Source organism: Cicer arietinum, chromosome 1 (genome assembly GCF_000331145.2).
Source record: "Cicer arietinum cultivar CDC Frontier isolate Library 1 chromosome 1, Cicar.CDCFrontier_v2.0, whole genome shotgun sequence".
Taxonomy (NCBI): Eukaryota; Viridiplantae; Streptophyta; class Magnoliopsida; order Fabales; family Fabaceae; genus Cicer; species Cicer arietinum.
In genome coordinates, this window is record NC_021160.2 from 4,931,915 (window position 1) to 4,951,081 (window position 19,167).

Here is a 19,167-nt window from a genome sequence, read left to right on the forward strand (position 1 = left end):
GATAATTTATCAACATTTAAAAAAAAACAATATAAGTTTCATCTTTTATAAATTATTTTATCGGTTAAATGCACCGATTTTTGTTTGATTTTTCTACACAATTTGATAATTAATTATTAGAAGGAGTAACTTTTAAAATTATTGAGATTTTAATAATTAGTTAATACTATTTTCTTAATAATCAACATGGATAATAATCTGTTGATAAGTAAAATTATGACTTTTTATTCATAGAAGAGATAATAAGTATCATTTTAAATTTACACAAAATTAAACTGTAACTTAAAGACTTAGTTCTTCTTATTTTTTTAAGTTTTAAGTGAAGAAATGCATATGTAGATGATGATGTTTACGTGCCTAATACAACTATGTTATTTACAAAGTCTAAATATGTTTTAAGGACATAAATTAATATTTTTATTTAAACTTTTTTTTAGAAGCTAGACATCATCTTCAATCATAAGAGACAAAAAAAAAAAAAAAATCAGATATGACATATTTGTCCCCAACTTCATCCTCTTCTTTTGTTATATATTTTCTTTATTTTCAGTGGCGGATTTTGCACAAAATATCGGGGAGAGTCGGTCAACGACAAATATTAATTAAAATATTATAATTGAAATTCTTAATAGTTATAATTTTTTTTAGAGTTTCACACAATTCATACAAAGTCGATAAGTTAAAAAAGTTAAAATTTCAATTCTTACAAATTTTACAATTTTCAATCACACAATTCACACAAATTTTTAGAACTTCACACAATTTAATCAAATAAAATATATCTATTTTACGATTTTCGTCTTTGTCGAAAATTTTCTTCTTAAAAAATGCATCAATTTTCATCTGTTTAAACATCATGTCACTTATTAAAAAAATTCACAATTAAAAAATAGTATCCCACTATATCACATATCAATTGTTAACATGTAAAAATTTATTAATAGGTAGTAGTTGAGTTGCTAACTAAAATGTTAGAATTTGTGTGTTTGTTATTACTTCAATATTAGATAGTTTATCAATATATAAAGATTGTTATGTTAATTTTATTAGTATAAATGTTAAGAGAGGGAGAACGAATTGAGCAGAGACAAGAGATACATAGGTGGAGAAGGAAGATGCGAAATGCTTCTCAAAACTACAACGATTAGAAGATATTTTAATAAATGGTCACTATTATTTTGATGTAAAAAAAAATATAGAGTTGTCCTGATCCGTGATCCCAGTTCCCTAGAAGATCCACCAATGTTTATTATTTATTGTAATCGTGTGTTTGTCTATTTTAATAGGAAAGGAAGGCAAATAGAGTAACAAATCGATAATATGTTGTTTTGTAAGTTCTAACAATATTACCTTTAAATGTAAAATAATAAAAAAAAAAATGTGTGGTTCAGTTTTTTGTAATAGAAAGTCTTGTTGGAGTTCTTTTAAGAACCCTAATAACTATATAAAAGAGAAGTTAAATATTTTTATAAGTTATCGTGAAAATGATTTATAAATATTAGTAGAGAAAATTCACCGAGGACATATCTTATTAAAATTTTACTAAAAAAAATCCAGTGAAAAAATTACTCTACGGATATGAGCAAATTTACTTTTATAAGTTTCTTTTTTTCAAAGCTGATGCTATACTTATGTTTGGCCATTTGAGCCCATTCTCATTGATGAGGCCCAAGACCATTTTAGTCACTCTTCGCTCCTTTTATCCCAACAACTATCTACCTAACAAGATTTAATTGGGTAACTATTTTTTGAGTTTTGTACCAGGCACCCCCCCAATTTGACCTGTCACCCCCCCAGTTATGATTAAAAGACAATTTTACCCTCTATCACATATATAAAAACCAAAAAAAAATTTTACCCACACTTTTCACCAAATCATTCGAAAATTTCAAATATTCAACCCAACCTTCGAAGATCTCAAAGATTCGAAACGCAAAAGTAAGTTTCCTTTCGAAAATTTGCAATTTTTGAAACTTTCGAAATGCATTTGTAAGATTCGAAACAGAAGAAAGTTTCGAAAGTTTCCTTGAATTTGAAACCTTCGAAATGCATTCCTCGAACATTTTGAAATCTTCGAAACAAGAAACTTTCGAAAGTTTCTTGAATTTGAAATCTTCGAAATGCAAGGCCAGGGAAACTTTCGAAATGTTCTGGGAAAGTTTCGAAACCTAATTTCGAAAGTTTGGATCTGGGAAAGTTTCGAAACACAGTTTCGAAGGTTTTGGTCTGGGAAAGGTTCGAAACGTACTTTTATATATTATTTATAACTTTTTGAAACGAAATTGGACATATTATTTATATATTATTACATTTATATATTATTAATATATTATTTATATATTGTTACATTGATTTTTTATTGTTTATAATTTTTTTTAATATTTATATATTTATATGTTGCAGTGCCTAGGATGAGAGGTGCTTTCGGCCAAATTATTCGCAATATTGTAGGTGGTGATAGAGGTGGTGATGGTGTTGAGAGAATTCCACCAACAGCATCAAATAGACGACGAAACGAAGCAAATCGTCAAATTAGGCATCGTCGTCGAAGACAAGACATCCATGATGATGTCCCTGAGCCTCAGATGGAGGAGGATGTCACTGAGCCTCAGATGGAGGACCATGTCCCTGAGCCTCAGTTGGAGGAGGATGTCCTAGTTAAATTTATATATAATTAATTGTTTAGTTAAATTTATATATAATTAATTGTTTAGTTAAATTTATTTAAATTTATTTATTCAAATATTTGTTTAAGTTGATTTAAATTTATTTTATTCAAATATTTGTTTAAGGTTATTTAATTAAGTTTATTTAATTTGTTGTTTATTTAAATTTATTTATTCAATTATTTGTTTAAGTTGATTTAATTAATTGTTTATTTAAATATATTTATTGAATTATTTATTTAATTAATTGTTTATTTAAATTTATTTATTCAATTATTTGTTTAAGTTGATTTAATTAATTGTTTATTTAAATATATTTATTGAATTATTTATTTAATTAATTGTTTATTTAAATTTATTTATTCAATTATTTGTTTAAGTTGATTCAATTATTTGTTTAATGTTATTTAATTAATTAATTACTTTGTAATTACTCGCAGGATCGTGGACCGTTAAAGGTCATTACTCATGGATTGAAGTTGAAGAAGTTTTCCGAAGTTCCTGTGCCACATCCTGTAGAGCGTTGGATTCGGGAATCTGGGTTGCTACCTCTTTCTTCGGCCTACCTCACTATGGTTGATGCTGGTCTCGTCTCGACATTTATTGAAAGATGGCACAGGGAGATCAGCTCATTTCATTTGCCATTTGGAGAGATGACCATTACTTCAGACGACGTAGCGACTCCCCAAATGCATCACTCTATTGGTCCAAACGTTGACAAACCTTTCTTTGTAAGGTGTTAACCATGAATCTTTCACATAATCAACAAAAAGAATAATATCGGCACACAATATCTCAAATTGTTGCAAATGATGATCATACTCTTCCACACTAGTCGAATAGACAATCTTTTTCCATAAATCCATTACTTCTTCTTGTCTATCCTTTTTGACATATTGTTTGCATCTTGCCCCAACATTTTTTTCAATATGAAAACGACATAGCAAATGTATTGAAGTAGGAAACACAACACTAATCGCATTCATCATGGCAAGATCTCTATCAGTCACAATAACTTTAGAAATCAAAGACTCAGATTTGAACAACATTCGTACCTTCTCAAATGCCCATATGAAGTTATCTTGTCGCTCTTTTTCCAAATAAGCAAACCCAACTGAAAATGTCAAACTAGTAGAAGTGACACCGACTATTTCAAGTAATGGCAACCGATATCTGTTTGTTTTGTATGTGCTATCACATATCAAAACAAAATGAAATGTGTTTAACAACTTTATACAGTCAGGATGCGTCCAAAAAATATCTCTCAAAATATCAGAATTTTCCCGTCTTCTTGTCCAATGCACATAATTTTCTTGTTGTATTAACTTCAACAGATGCTGCATTTCTGTGTACGGACCTCTCAATGATGATCGATAAGTACTCCTTGCTTTATATATTTGACTGGGAATAGTGACATTGGTTTCATTTCTCACTTTCAAAGCATTTAGAATGAATCTGGGTGCAAGCTTATACTTTGTCATATCATTGACAAATTTCCTCTCTTCTTCGTTTAAACGCCCCAAATAGGAATGACCGGTTACAGTATCAAGTAATTCATGATTGTGTGTCCCACAACGAACACTAATTTTCCATCCTTCACCGACACTTAATGGTACACATCTGAGAGTAAATGGACAGTTTTCCTTATGAGAGCAAGTTACTGATTTTTTTGATTCTGATTTATATCTTCCACCTCTTTCGCATCCCAAAATCAATTTGTCTTTTCTTCCCCTAATTCCGTTTGCTTTATCTGATCGAATGGTAACAATTAAAATTCCATTTTGTCTTCCAATCGCTTTTGCCCATTCAAATACAGCTTCTCGAGAAGAAAATACCTGCAAAATACGTTTCAAATAAAAATTAACTATATAACTATAAGAAATATTTAATTGGTGATGATTCATCAGTAGTTATAATAATACCTGATCAGTGGTGAATTTTTCTGTAGTATCTATAACATTTTTTGAAGCAGAAACATCAACTCTACTCATACCTAATTTCAAAATTAGTAACAAATTTAATTAAAAATAATATTCTAAATATTGAATTTAAAAAAAAATTAAAAATAATTTCTAACATAAATATTGAATTTAAAAAAATAATAAAATACATTTCGAAACTTTAACTTAATGAAAAGTTCGAAACTTACATACATTTCGAAACTTTGGTGAAAATGCAAACTTTCGAAGACCAAAATGCATTTCGAAGATTTGTAAGTTTCGAAACTCCATTTCGAAAGTTTCATCAAAAGCCAAATTTTCGAAGCATAACTCTATTTCGAAACTTTCAAATGCAAGCAAATTTTCGAATACTGTCTATTTCGAAAATTTGGCATTTATCCAAAGTTTCGAAAATTTGTCTTTTTTGAAATAAACTGCATTTCAAAGGTTTTAAAATAGCATAAGTTTCGAGTAACTTACTAAAATTCATTTCGAAAATTTTAAACTTTCGAATCCAACATTTTTTTTCTAAATTTTCGAAAGTGGTGGGGTGTGAAATCTGAATGGTAATTTTTAAAATATTATTATACTGTTTTACAAAGGGGTATTTTTGTCTTTAAAAAATACTGGGGGGGTGGCAGGTCAAATTGGGGGGGTGCCTAGTACAAAAACCATGTTTTTTTGTTAAACTTTATAAATTTCGGAGTAAACTATCAATAACATTCCAAATTGTGAGCGTCGTATAATTTAAGATACCAAATTTTCGACCATAGTTTTTAATATCTCTATTTATTTTCTTTTCCAAAATGCTCTCTAGAGATTATGCTATTCAAAATTTAGAATATATATATGCAAAATGCTACTAACTATAAAAGATTTATTTATTATAGGTGTGACCTTTCATATTTGGGATAAATAATAAAATGAATAAATGATAAATTTTATCATCAAATTAAAGTTTTTTTTAGGTTATCTTTGAAATATGGTGCACACTACTTATACATTTACTTATGTGGCAAATTTTTATTAGACAATAAGTAAATTATCATAATTTTTCAAAGGCAACTTAGTCTTCACCTAAAATTAAAATATTTATTTTGACATTGCTGTTACTCTTCAATAGAATCAAATTGAACACATGAATCTCCGCATGTGTTTATGTATCATTTTCTAGTGCACGTGCACTTGTATTTTTTAGGACTATTGATAAATTTTTTTTTATTGTCGTGTTTTCTTTACCTTTTGTGAATAGAGTGTCATGTCATTCATTTTTTTATTTGAGAATTCACATGTGTCATCTACGTGACACCGTCGTCAAACTACATTATCTTATAAATTAACACCTCAACACACTTAATCAAATTATTTGACGATAAGTAATTTAACTTAAGTGATTCAATTTGAGAAAGACTTTTACTAATTCATAACTCTAGAATCCTAAATTATTCGATATCCATAATTTTGAATTTCAATTTGACACTTTACACTAAATTTTGCTTTGACAACATATAATTTTTTAAATGCATTTATCTGAAACTCTAATAAATGTCGACAACATGTCACATTAAAATTTATTATCGTATATATGTACAATATAGTACATAAACATTATTTCTATTAACTCGATATTTCCTAAGTTGACAAATCAATAAATTTCAAAGTAGGGCCAACTATAACTGTTCATGGTTGCTAGCTATCATTGAGCTAGTACATAAAAAATTCAAAAGAGTGTGGTGGATAGAATTTCCATATGTAGACCACTAGATGGCACGCACGAGTAATGATTAATGCAAATAATTTGACATGTCAATGCACATTGTTCATGCCACCAAGCAAGAACCAGGTTAAGCACAATCTGTACATATTTGTCATCTAGGTAAAACATCATACTAGGTTGACAACAACAACAAAAACAAATTCTTTTTAATTGTTAATATTTTTATTTTATTTGATTGTTTTTTTCCAACAAAAAGAAAAAGAAGCATAGTTGTAAGGGAACAAAAGAGAGTAACAAAGACAATAGAGGCTGGTCCAGTCCTTTTCTTTCTGTTCCCTCTTCTTTAATTCTTTTTTGTCTCCCAGTTGTCACCTCTCTCTCTCTCTCTCTCTCTCTGATAAAACATTGTTACATGTTTGATTCAAGAGCTGAAATATACCATTTCTGATCATTTGAAAACATGGAACAACTTGTCAAGTTCATCATTCGTCCACCAAGGTATTAAATTTTGTTACTTTATCAACCAAAGTTTATTTTTTTTATTATTTTTTCTGTTGGGGTGTTCCTAGTTCCTCTTTTTCTCTTTAAATTCCCAGATGGTACATGTTTATGCTTCTTTTTGTTCAGTTTGAATTTGATGGAATTCAAAGTTTTGATTTTTAGTCTTTTGCAAACTTCAACTCAACTGAGCACAATTGAATCTTGGTATATATTTATATATGAGTCACATTTTTTTTTTCAAAAGAGAATAGGTAGAGTAACATATAAGTATAACTGTATAATCAATGTTTTCACTTCTTTTTCATTTCCATAAGAAATCATAAAACTGTCTTTATTTTGATTTAGTGTGCTATTATTGCTCTGTGTTAAATTCGTTTAGTTTGGAATTTGAGATCCAATTTTTTAGCAATGTAACTATTACTTAACATGGTACCAACACTATAAAAACTTATTTGCAGTGCAAATTTCTTTCACTTCTATAAAACATGAAAATAGTTTTTATTTATAGCTGCTATGGCAAGTTTATATTGCTTTTTGTGTTCTGAAAATAAGATCTATAAATCATGTCATAATTGGTAAAAATCATATTCTTTCTAGTTATCTTTCTGTAGTTATAGCATAAGATGGACTAGCATTGACTTCTGCTATCTACAATATCACTTTTGTGATAATATGATTGTAACTGTTATGGCATGCAGAGCTGAATATGATCCAAAAAGTGATCTATTGGATTATGAGTTCATGCTAAAAGGGAAATGGTTTCAACGGAAGGATGTCGAGGTATGGTTAAGCAATAAATTTATTATGTCATTAAAATAATTAGATCTATCTATGGAAATGTTTCAAAAAAAAACTATTTTTATTTTATTTCGTAGTTACAAATGAATCTACTTATGAGGCCATAAGTCTTATCTAGAATGTTATCTTGGATTTGGAAGGAACAAGGAAGGGTTAATTGCATTTTGTGCATAATACTATATTTTATTTCCAAATGTAAAATGCATGCATGTGATGTTATTCTTATATGTATCAATGAAATTGGAGTGTTCTTGTTTATGTCTTTGTTTGTTTCCATCACAATTCTATATATCAATGAGTTGGTGACTTGAATTATTAGGCTGTCATGTAATATTTAATATTTTGCAGATAAAAAACAGCCGTGGTGATGTTCTTCAATGCAGTCATTACATGCCTATAGTTAGTCCTGATGGAAAGCCGCTACCGTGTGTGATATATTGCCATGGAAACAGGTGAATCTAGGACAATATGCCTTGGTTAGCATACAAGTTGATGCTTTGAAGAGTTTTATTGTAAACTAATGAGTTCGCTTTGAACATACATTTCTTTGTTGTACAATATATGCACTTTTCTGATTTTAGTTTGTTACGGTCGTGCTCACCTTGTTCGATGTTTATGGCAGTGGATGCAGGGTAGATGCCAGTGAAGCTGCAATGGTTTTACTTCCTTCAAATATTACAGTTTTTGCTCTTGATTTCTCAGGATCAGGAATTTCTGGAGGGGAACATGTTACTCTTGGTTGGAATGAAGTAAGTGCTTGATCAATAAATGTTTGCAAGAATATCCTTATGATGTTAATATGATCTTATAGACATCTCAATAGGGGTTAATTTTCTTGATCTCAATTTTTTCGTCATCACATTTTAGTAAAATACTATATCCTTGGTAACATGTTTATTGGGATACTCTATCATTGACAGAATGAAACTTATCACGTCACATCGCATGTATATTAATCGAGTAATCGTTATTTCTTTTAATTGATTTTGTTATATCAACTAGGAAAGAAATGATTGAGTTGAGTATTGTTCTCCACTAGGAGTTTGCATATGTATTACTACATTTTCTTTGTTGTCATTTTTTGTTACAAAATTCATCCGACATTCTTTGCTGTTTTCAGAAGGACGACTTGAAGGCTGTGGTAAATTATCTGAGGGCGGATGAAAATGTATCCCTTATTGGCTTATGGGGACGCTCAATGGGCGCTGTGACTAGGTTGGTTTTCGTTATTCACTCATCTGACTAACTTTTGAATGAGTTAAAATAAAAATTTCTAATTAGTATTCATACAGATGGTTTGTACTTTGTATCAAGGAAGTGTAATTAGATCTGTTATCACTCAGATATTGTAGTTAATTGTTTCAAAGAAGTTGATTAAGCTTAAAAATTCAATATATAAACTCTCTTAGTGTTTAGCAATTCAATATTACAGGGCATACGGTTTTTGTTGTTTTTGCTGATTATGTCATTCCTTGCAGCCTTATGTATGGTGCTGAAGATCCTTCAATTGCAGGGATGGTTTTAGACAGTCCCTTCTCTGATTTGGTTGATTTGATGATGGAACTCGTAGATACATACAGATTCCGTCTACCAAAATTCACTGTGAGTGAGTTGTAATTTTGGATGTAAATGAGAATATCTTTTATAGAAATCATCTTCATAAAACTTTTAATCCATAATGTCATGCATATTTTAATGCATCTCCATGCTTCGGGCTTAGTCAATGATCTATTACTTATTTAGCACTGCACTTCATGTATGCATGACATAATACATTAAAAAGTTTTTTTTATAGAAGCACAATAGCTTAAACTTTGGTTGAAGACCATGGACTCAAGGCATTACTTCTCTGCAATTTTCCCCCCTTGTTACAGGTGAAGTTTGCAATTCAATACATGCGAAGAACAATCCAAAAGAAGGCAAAATTCGATATAATGGACTTGAACACCATTAAGGTCATCTTTTCCATTTGATTATTTCCTTATAGAAGTTTGTTTAATGAAAAAAATGTACTTTTTGAGGACTAAGAATAATCTTTTCTTCATTGTTGTACCTAAGATTTGTATGATTTCAATCAGAATCAGCTTTAAGGCTTCTATTTTCAAATTTTTGGATGCTAAATCAATGGAACATTGTACAGTTTGATTGAGTACTTTTCGAGGACTGAGAATTTGTTTGCATTGCAGGCAGCAAAATCTTGTTTTGTTCCTGCTCTACTAGGGCATGGCATTGATGATGATTTCATACGTCCTCATCACTCAGATCGCATACTCGAGGCTTACATGGTATATATGTCTTTAAGAACTATTTTGTCTTTTCATTTTATATATTAAACTGATAAGCTGTTTTAACATAGCCGGATAAGTCTTTGTGACATCTTGCAAATCTCAGTTACTTTACTGCTTCATATGCTCTTCGTTTTATGACTGTCTATGCTTGTAGGGAGACAGAAACATAATTAAATTTGATGGAGATCACAACTCGCCACGTCCTCAGTTTTATTTTGATTCCATAAACATATTTTTCAACAATGTTCTCCAACCTCCAGAAGATGATCTTGGGGAATCTTTTTTTGACTTTACTAATGATGATTACTTTGGTAAGGTAAATTCACCATTCATTCAAGCATCTATTTAGTTCCATTTTGGTCAAAATACAAAATTCCATTCCACAACATATTTTCAAAGTCTATAATGTTTTTACTCAGGATGTTTGGCGATCTGTGCATGAGTTAAGTTATAACAATGAACCATCATCTGAAAACAAAGGTATGCCTCAAATGCCAAGTATCTGTCATCAGTTTTGTTTTTGCCGGCATTGTTATGTATGAGAATCTTCATATATTGACCTCACTTGTACCAATCTCTTAATTGTTTCTTTGTTAGTTGCAGAACCATCAACAAGCACTGTGGATGCCATTAAGCAATTCCATTCAAAAAGGCCAATGAGTAGGATGGAGGTCTGTATTTATTTGCTCTTAGCTAATGTCAGAATAATAGCATGCAACTAGGCTATTGAGAAAATATTCATGTGATAAATATTGAATGTATATTTGTTCATAAGTCTAGCTTCAGATGGAGACAATAAATATTATTATTAGTGAAATAAAAAATTTATAAATAAGAAGTTTAATTAGATGCATGACATGAATGGACTAGGTTAGGTGATCAAACTCAGAAGGAACTAGATTCACTAATTCTGCATGATGTTCTTGTCCAACAGGAAGAGAAATGTGACGACTTTTCCTCATCATCATCAACAATGCTTAGCTTTGAACTATCAAATGGTCGTCTCTATGATCCCCGCGTTCCTACCACGTTGGATGATGATCAGTATGTAGAATATCAACTTGATGACCTTAATGGCATTCCATCTAATGCAGAGGAAGAACATAGAGTGAGTCAACCTGTTGGCTATCACATACTTTGAAATTTTAAATAAGCGATCAAGTATTGTAAGTGGCAGAGTGGCCTTGTCGCCACAACCCACTGATATTCATCCTTTTTCGCTTCAATTCTTCCCTCCAAAAAAATATACAGTGCAATAAAATAACTGTTGTTTGTTATTGACTTCCCCATATTATATACAGATGTTGATGGAAGCAGTGATAGAGTCTCTGATAGAACAACCTGCCGTTAGTGGCATCAGCACCGTGTCTGTAGAACCATTAGATAAAGATAACTCAAATACTTCACATGAGATTTCCAAACCTATGGAGACAGAATCCTCTTTAGTCAAACACAGCATGCATTCAACAGCACAAACCACTTCTGCAGCATCTGATATATGTGAGCCCTCGAAAGCCGAGTCGAACTCCATTGCAGTGCTTCATTCCCCAAAGCTGGCATATGATCAACCAAGTTCACTACCATGCCTTTCACCACCATCACTGGACACTTCATCTGGCAATATGACGAATTGTTCTTCTTCGCATAGTGATAGTTCTTCTAGCTCAAAATGTTCATCAGAGATTGACATATCGCATAATACCAAAGCCACATTAACTGTCATTAAAAATCCAGCAGGCCATGTCATGAACGGCTTAATGCGTCGTTGGGATTTCAACTTTTTTAGAAACAAGTTGCAACTGCTAAAGTAGTTTAGTCTCATTTATCTACAGGAGGTTATAGTTATACATTGTTTTTGTCACTATAAAGAGAAAAGTTTGTAGTTCATAAATACTTGACAAAAGATACAAATTTCTTGTTTGTAAGTTTGGCAGATTGCATTATCATCTAACAGATTTTTTGAGTGTAAGAGAGGATTATTGTGTTTTTACTTTTTACACCTTACAAGAACAAAGGTTTCTGAATTTCTTCTTTATTACCTCATGCTTATGCATGATGTTGTTATAGTCTTCCTTGGATGCAATTTTATTTTGCCTCTTGTTTCCTTCCATGATGTTACCTGACAAAAAGCATCCATAATATTGTGAATTGTCAGTCATTCAGATGTTACCTTTTGTTAGCAAATATTTCAAATTAGTCCCCAAAGTTGAATAGTTAAAATATTGCTTATGAATGTCAAATAATCCTTACATTTGTTATTTGAATCTCAATTTGCTACCCAAAATTGTTAGTATTTGTTATTTAAATTGCTCTCCAAAATTGCTAGTAATTTTTTTATTTATCTGTAACAAGTATAATGTATTTATTTTAATCAATTTATATCATGAAAAGTTAAAATGATGAGAAATATTGTAAAAGAAAATGAGAATTATTTTACCAAATAAATATTATTTTTAACTATTTAAAAACCAAGCTTGCCAACCATCAAACTCTAATGATAAAAAAAATTAATAGACGTTGCTTATCTTTAAGAGATGCTCTAAAAGATGAAAAAAATATCCAAGGCCCAAAAAAGATTTATTTGAAGTAGGAAAATGGGATGTGAGGAGGAGCTTAAATATTCCTTTTATTTTGTTCTTAGTTTTTATGTTGTTTGAGTTAAATTAGATGTCATTGTACTTGAACATAGCAACATCTCTTTTATTTTGTACTAGTATTATATATTGCACAATTTTTGGCCAAGCTAGCAACTTTACCCATACACATATGATTTTATAAAAATATGTGTTTTTGTCTCAAAATACACATTCAAACGACACTAAAAAGTCTCTCCTTTGGTTAATGTTGATTGGACTTGTATTAACGTGGATATGTAGAATTATTTTTAAATAAACATTAGAAATTAATTAGTGTATTACGGATTCAGTTGATGACGTGTGAGTTAAGCACATTGCCAACCAATTCAGGAACCAACAACCTACGACTGACTCACTCTTCAAACTGTCTCAATGATCAGTTCTGTTCTACACTCATCCTTCTCTCTCTCTTCTCTCTGTTGTTCATTCCTTCCATTCCATTCCATTTCCAAGCTCCTATCTCCAATGGCTTCCATTGCTATCTTCAGAAAACGCCTTCTCCTCTCTTTCCATTTCATCATATCTCGTTCAACTTCTTCCACCAACAATGCATCTGCTCTTCTTTCTCTCCGGAGATCCATGGCCACTTTCACACGAACGTAATTCGTTCATTCATTCATTACCCTCACTTCATTTATCATCCTACATTGCTCGTGATGCATGCTTATAAATTACGTGCATGCATTCATCATGCACATTAATAAATTAGGTTTTTTTATATCATTATGTAGCACCACCTTCATGTTATGATTGAAAGCGTGTCTCATGTGTAATATCTGACACAATACCGAAATATGTGGTTATATTAAATCCTTTATATTTTCTCAAATTAATATGCGTGTCAATGTATCGGTGTTTTATAATGTATTACCCTTTTAATTAGTTACTTGAAGTGGAAGTTGTTATTATTAGGTAACAAATTGTTTCATTTTTATGTATTGTTGTTGTTCTCTTTTGCAGAAAGCCACATCTTAATGTTGGCACCATTGGCCATGTAGATCATGGAAAAACTACACTAACTGCTGCAATCACAAAGGTATTATTAATTTGGAGGTTCATTTCGACCTATTATATTATATATGATCATACTTTAATAGTGGAGAGGAATTCTAATTTCTGTCACTTTTTTTTTCTTTCTATTATTACCTGTTGGCAATAAATTTGTGTGATACATTTCAGTTCAAGTATTGTGCTGGACAATATATACTTATTATACAAGTGAATTAATTTATTTTGTGGAACAGGTGCTAGCTGATGAAGGTAAAGCCAAGGCCATTGCTTTTGATGAAATAGACAAGGCTCCTGAGGAGAAAAAGAGAGGAATTACTATTGCTACAGTAAGACGCACCCTTCATTTTCTCTGAGTTTTTCAATTTTAAAATCCATAATCAAATCATGCATCTTGTGAAGTTTTTTAGTTTTGAGATTTTGTAAAATTACTCTTGATTATCTTGTTGATCTTGCAGGCTCATGTTGAGTATGAGACAGCAAAGAGGCATTATGCCCATGTTGATTGCCCAGGACATGCAGATTATGTCAAGGTAACAAACTATTATTTTGATTTTTGGGTGTAAATTACGACTCTTTTTTCTTCTATATTGACAATACATTGCATTACTTTGGAGATTGTTCGATTCGATTTGAGCATGATTAACGCTCCTGAGTCTTGTTCTCATTCTTAATTCGTTTGGTGTAATTACAGAACATGATAACTGGAGCTGCACAAATGGATGGCGGAATCCTCGTGGTTTCTGCTCCAGATGGTCCAATGCCTCAAACAAAGGAACATATACTCCTCGCTCGTCAGGTAGGTTATTCTTTTTGTTAACATGTAAAAGCATTTTTTTATATTCTTAACCAAAATCATAAGAGCTTAAACTTTTCTTTGCAGGTTGGTGTGCCATCACTGGTATGTTTTCTAAATAAAGTAGATGCTGTTGATGATCCAGAGTTACTTGAACTTGTGGAAATGGAGCTTCGCGGTATGAAGAGTCACCTCACAGTTTTAATTTTATTTGAATGAGAAGGAAAAATCTAACTCTTTTTGTTAATATGTGTATCCTTTTACAAACAACTTTTCTGCAGAACTACTCAACTTCTACAAGTTTCCAGGGGATGATATCCCAATTGTAAGAGGTTCAGCTCTGTCTGCATTGCAAGGGACTAATGAAGAGCTTGGAAAAAAAGCTATCTTGAAACTAATGGATGCTGTGGATGAATACATTTCTGATCCCGTGCGCCAGCTTGACAAGCCTTTCTTAATGCCAATAGAAGATGTTTTCTCTATTCAGGTAAGTAGAAGTTTTCTCTATTCAGGTAAGTAGAAATTTCATACCATAACATGTGTATATCAAAATTATTCTCATTCATGATACAATGCCACATTCTGTTCTCTAATTCCTGCAATGACTTGCTCATATTTACTTCGGTTTATGTGAAGGGGCGTGGAACTGTTGTCACCGGTCGTGTTGAACAAGGCACTGTCAAAGTTGGTGAAGAGGTTGAAATACTGGGACTAACAAAGGTACACATGGAATTTAAATGTGTATTATCATATCATATCCATGAGTTTTTTTACTTTATGGTATATGTTTTTGTATTTATCAGTCTTTTGTGTGCAGAGTGAACCTTTGAAGACTACTGTAACTGGTGTTGAAATGTTCAAGAAAATTTTGGATAGAGGACAAGTGAGTTAAATCATATAACCTTTTAATTTACATCCTCTACTTTATTTTTCCTTGCAAATTTGATTGGTGGTTAACTGAATCTTATGTGTCCATTTTCTAGGCTGGTGATAATGTCGGACTTCTTCTACGAGGTCTTAAGCGAGATGATGTACAGAGGGGAATGGTGAGTGAAACTGATTCTGATTCAAAGTGTTATGGAATATTAATGCATAAAATAAATAAATGCAGTTTACCATTTCATTTTATGAAAATTAACCTTTTTTTGATGAAAATGATAGGTTATCACAAAGCCTGGTGCATTGAAAACATATAAGAAGTTTGAAGCAGAGATTTATGTCCTCTCAAAAGATGAAGGTGGCCGTCATACCGCATTTTTCTCTAACTATATGCCTCAGTTTTACCTGAGGACTGCAGACATTACTGGAAAAGTGCAGTTACCTGAAAATGTTAAGATGGTTATGCCTGGTGATAATGTGACTGCAACTTTTGAGCTGATATTACCTGTTCCTCTTGAAACCGGTAAGTTTGATCCTAGATGCAATTTGTTATATGGAAGATAAATATGAAGAATTATCTATGATGGATCACATAAATATCATTTTTTTTATATCATCTTTTGCTTTCTTAGAATAATTACTAAATAAGATCATATTATCTCATTCAATAATCTTTGTGTGGAATTTAATTTTTAATGATTTAGCAGGTCTAAATTTTGTAGAGGTTAGTAGCTGAAACTGTTTTTGCATTGTGTTTGTTTCTTAGTTATTATTTACTTTGATTTCATATATGCAACATTATTGTGTGTGACCACATTAAAAAATATAATCTTAAAACAATCATTTAATTTATTAACAGGACAAAGGTTTGCTTTGAGAGAAGGAGGCAGGACAGTTGGTGCAGGAGTGGTCTCCAAAGTGATTTCCTAGAATGTTGATATGATATGGAGTCAACAATTTTTTTGTCGAGTAATTTGTAATTAAGTCGTGTGTAGGGACCGGCCGAGACCAGCATGCAGGAAGTAGTCTATGATGAGACTATTTTTGACACTTGATGTGTTGGTTCCATTTGAATTAGTCTGTTTTATCTGTTAGAGAATTATAATAGTAGATTTAGATATTGGGTTAGTGGTTAAATTCCTTTTAGGTTCAGTTAATAAGGCCAATTTAATCATAATTAACTACTTGTTTTTCTTCTGAGTGTTGTTAGAATAACTTCATTTTTTGCCTCAATTGTAGCATCAAAACATCTGGTAACTATAGAACTATGAACCTTCGTTGAAAGCAAGAATACTTTGAGTTTCAATGCTGAAAGCTTATGTCTTTAAAATAAATGGAAACTATGAATAATTTAATAGAAATAATAACATTGAATCAGAATAAAAAATATAATGAATAAGTTACTGACTCAGGCTATAGCTTTTCAGCCCATGAATGTTTCACACACATATGTACAAGAAGTACACTATTACAGTGATTTCTTTGGATCAATATGATCTTGCAATAATTTACTGTGTTCGATTATTTTACTAGTCTTCCAGCAACTTCAATGCTGTCTCAACAAGTGAGTGAATTGTTAGATTGTGCCGATTCAGACCGACAGTACCAGAGAAAACATTAAAGCTTTCAAGCTCTGATGTGGTCTCTAATACACCCTCCAACACCTCTTCCATTTGAAGATCCTTAAAAGTATTTATGTTTTTTGCATTGTCTTTCATCATCCAAATAGCTAGCTCTATCACAAACCTCCTTATCCGTGGGACCTTTGTTGCTGGATATTCATGTTTCTTGAGAATCTGGACTAACTTTTTGGCAAGTTCAGCCTCAGTGATATCAGCTTCTTGAAACACAGTGCTTGATTCAGAAGAAGTCATGAATGTGAAAACATTTGCTGCTAGTCCAACCATCACTTCTTGTAGCTTGTTCTCTTGTGACATGATTGCTTGAAGTACCTGCGAGGTTGAAGAATGGTCAAACATTGATCAAGATTTTTTTAACCAAGGGTGTATTTTTTACTGAATACAATAGAAACATACTATAAACACATGGTTTTATATTGCGGTCCGCAATTGCAATTGTGGCTGCAATATAACAAATTTAGAGGTTTCCGCAACATCTCAACCGCAATTACGGCTACATGAGTGCCCACATATTACTGTAATATAAAAGGTTCGCAGCGTAATCGCAACAACAGTCGCAACAAAAACTTATAATGGTCAAATCAAAATAACACTTACTATGGGAGCTGCTGCTGTGACCCCCTTTAGCTGGTTGAAGCATTCTGATCCACTGTAAGTGCATAAATTTCTTAGAATTCTAGCAGCACTGACACGAATCATCGGATTTTTCAATGCTTCTACAAGCCTTTCCAACACTCTCAACTTCAAAATCCGATGGCAATTGCTCTTGCTTTCTAATGCCAGCATTGCTAGCGCCTCACCAGCAACAGTTGTTACATCTTTCTGATTTTCTGGTATGCTTTGTTTGAAAAATATATTAAACAATTCTTTAAGCACTCCACCTGTACCTCCAATCCTTTCTGTTGCTTCACCTTCCAGTGCCAGACTAGTTAAAATTTCTATGCTCAGTTTCTGTAGCAAAGGGTGCTTCTCACCATGTCTTAAAATGTCTCTGATATTGCTGATTGTGAAAACTACCTCTGAAATCTCTTTTCTAAGATGTTTTCCATAAGTTCCTGTTGTGCTAGCCAGCATCTTCACCAGCTGCAAAGATCTCTTCACTGTCAGAATTTGCGACGGAGTAACATTTTCATTCTTCAGAAGCCTCTCTTCAGCATGTGTGAAATCTATGATCTTTGGAAGTAGTCCTCTCGTATTTCCAATCTTTCCACAGTTGTCGTGATCGTGGGCAAGTTTCTTCAGAATGAGTAGTCCCAAATGGTTAAATGTCCAGAACCCATAATTCGGGTGATCAAATATGAGTTTCTTTTCTCCAACTTCATCAGCAGCATGCATACAATTCCTGTTAGTTTGAAGTAGAGATGATATTGATTCCATAGCTCCCGGTATCCCGGATATGCGTAGAGAGTTTTGCTTTTTGCCAGCAAGTTTTGATAGAATCTCTGCAGCCGACAGCCTAATTTCTTCCTCATTGTGGTCTGTCCAATTCAACATCTCAACTAGTCTCTCCACCACAGATATAGAAATTCCAATCTTTTGAAGTGTATCATTCGAAAACCTCTCACTGTTTGCGAATTGTCGAAGAATTCTAGCTCCAATAAGCTCCTCATCAGGTGAGTTTGAGGCCAAGAGATCTAAAGCAAAAGAGACCATATCCATTTTCAATCCATCAAATATGCTTCCATTGACACACCTCGAATAAGCATCATAAAAGAATCTCCTTATAGATACCATCCCCGATGGCCCGAGCTCGCACTCTCTGTTAACCTCATCCAACAGTTCACAGTAGCTGATTTTCCACTCCCAATAAGCCTTTTCAGTTAAGAACAACAAAGCTTCAGCAAGTGCCAATGCATAAAATATATCGAGAGCAGATTCACGGTTCCTCTTATCAGTATCTCCCTTAGCAATCTCTCCATAGTTTTGCCTGATAAGCTTTGTTGATGACAGAACAACACAAGCTGTTGCAGAAAGAAGCTGAAGCCAATACAGAAGCTTGCTGATATGCCTTGAAATGAAAAACCATTTAGCATATGGTAGAAGTGGAACATCCGAGCTAATCCACGTTCGAGTCGGTGTCCTTGTGTTTCTGTTATCCCAAAACCTCGGAGCAACTACATTCGCTTCCACTGTGTCTCTCCTATGCTTCTTGACAGCAGCATTAATAGGCCTGCAAAGATTCTTTATACTTTGAACAACAAAACTCGAACTCGATCTCAGCATCCGGAAACTATAGATTCCAGACTCAGTAATAGACCATGTAGCTTGATGCTGCCATTCAAGCTCATGACTCCTGCT

General features: G+C 32.3%; 3 protein-coding genes across 5 annotated transcripts in view; 2 read left to right on the top strand and 1 right to left on the bottom strand.

Moving 5' to 3' along the window:
- Window positions 1–6,574: 6,574 nt before the first annotated feature.
- On the top strand, window positions 6,575–11,934 carry LOC101512873 (uncharacterized). Of its 3 annotated transcripts, none has more exons than XM_012712522.3 (13): window positions 6,575–6,821; window positions 7,523–7,604; window positions 7,971–8,074; window positions 8,245–8,371; window positions 8,743–8,837; window positions 9,101–9,224; window positions 9,497–9,577; window positions 9,809–9,907; window positions 10,065–10,226; window positions 10,330–10,390; window positions 10,508–10,581; window positions 10,845–11,018; window positions 11,212–11,934. In XM_012712522.3, exons 1-13 carry the CDS (start codon window positions 6,784–6,786, stop codon window positions 11,719–11,721), a joined length of 1,731 nt encoding a protein of 576 aa, XP_012567976.1. In that variant the 5' UTR covers window positions 6,575–6,783; the 3' UTR covers window positions 11,722–11,934. The 3 variants fall into 3 exon arrangements, with proteins under 3 accessions (XP_012567976.1, XP_012567987.1, XP_073226654.1); XM_012712533.3 differs by having other exon boundaries at window positions 6,579–6,821; window positions 10,514–10,581; XM_073370553.1 differs by lacking the exon at window positions 6,575–6,821 and adding an exon at window positions 7,008–7,028.
- Window positions 11,935–12,897: 963 nt separating this feature from the next.
- On the top strand, window positions 12,898–16,487 carry LOC105851533 (elongation factor Tu, mitochondrial-like). The gene is made up of 12 exons (XM_012712551.3): window positions 12,898–13,145; window positions 13,507–13,582; window positions 13,791–13,883; window positions 14,013–14,087; window positions 14,249–14,353; window positions 14,438–14,528; window positions 14,632–14,837; window positions 14,987–15,070; window positions 15,168–15,233; window positions 15,334–15,396; window positions 15,512–15,752; window positions 16,089–16,487. The coding sequence occupies exons 1-12, from the start codon at window positions 12,919–12,921 to the stop codon at window positions 16,157–16,159; spliced, it is 1,398 nt and encodes a 465-aa protein (XP_012568005.1). The 5' UTR covers window positions 12,898–12,918; the 3' UTR covers window positions 16,160–16,487.
- Window positions 16,488–16,576: 89 nt separating this feature from the next.
- Window positions 16,577–19,167, bottom strand: part of LOC101513199 (uncharacterized) — a 3,325-nt gene continuing 734 nt past the window's right edge. The window contains exons 2-3 of the mRNA XM_004486052.4: window positions 17,467–19,167; window positions 16,577–17,181 (exon numbers count right to left, since the gene is read on the bottom strand). Coding sequence (XP_004486109.1) covers window positions 16,759–17,181; window positions 17,467–19,167 — 2,124 coding nt within the window. The 3' untranslated portion in view covers window positions 16,577–16,758. The remainder of the gene's footprint in view (window positions 17,182–17,466) is intronic.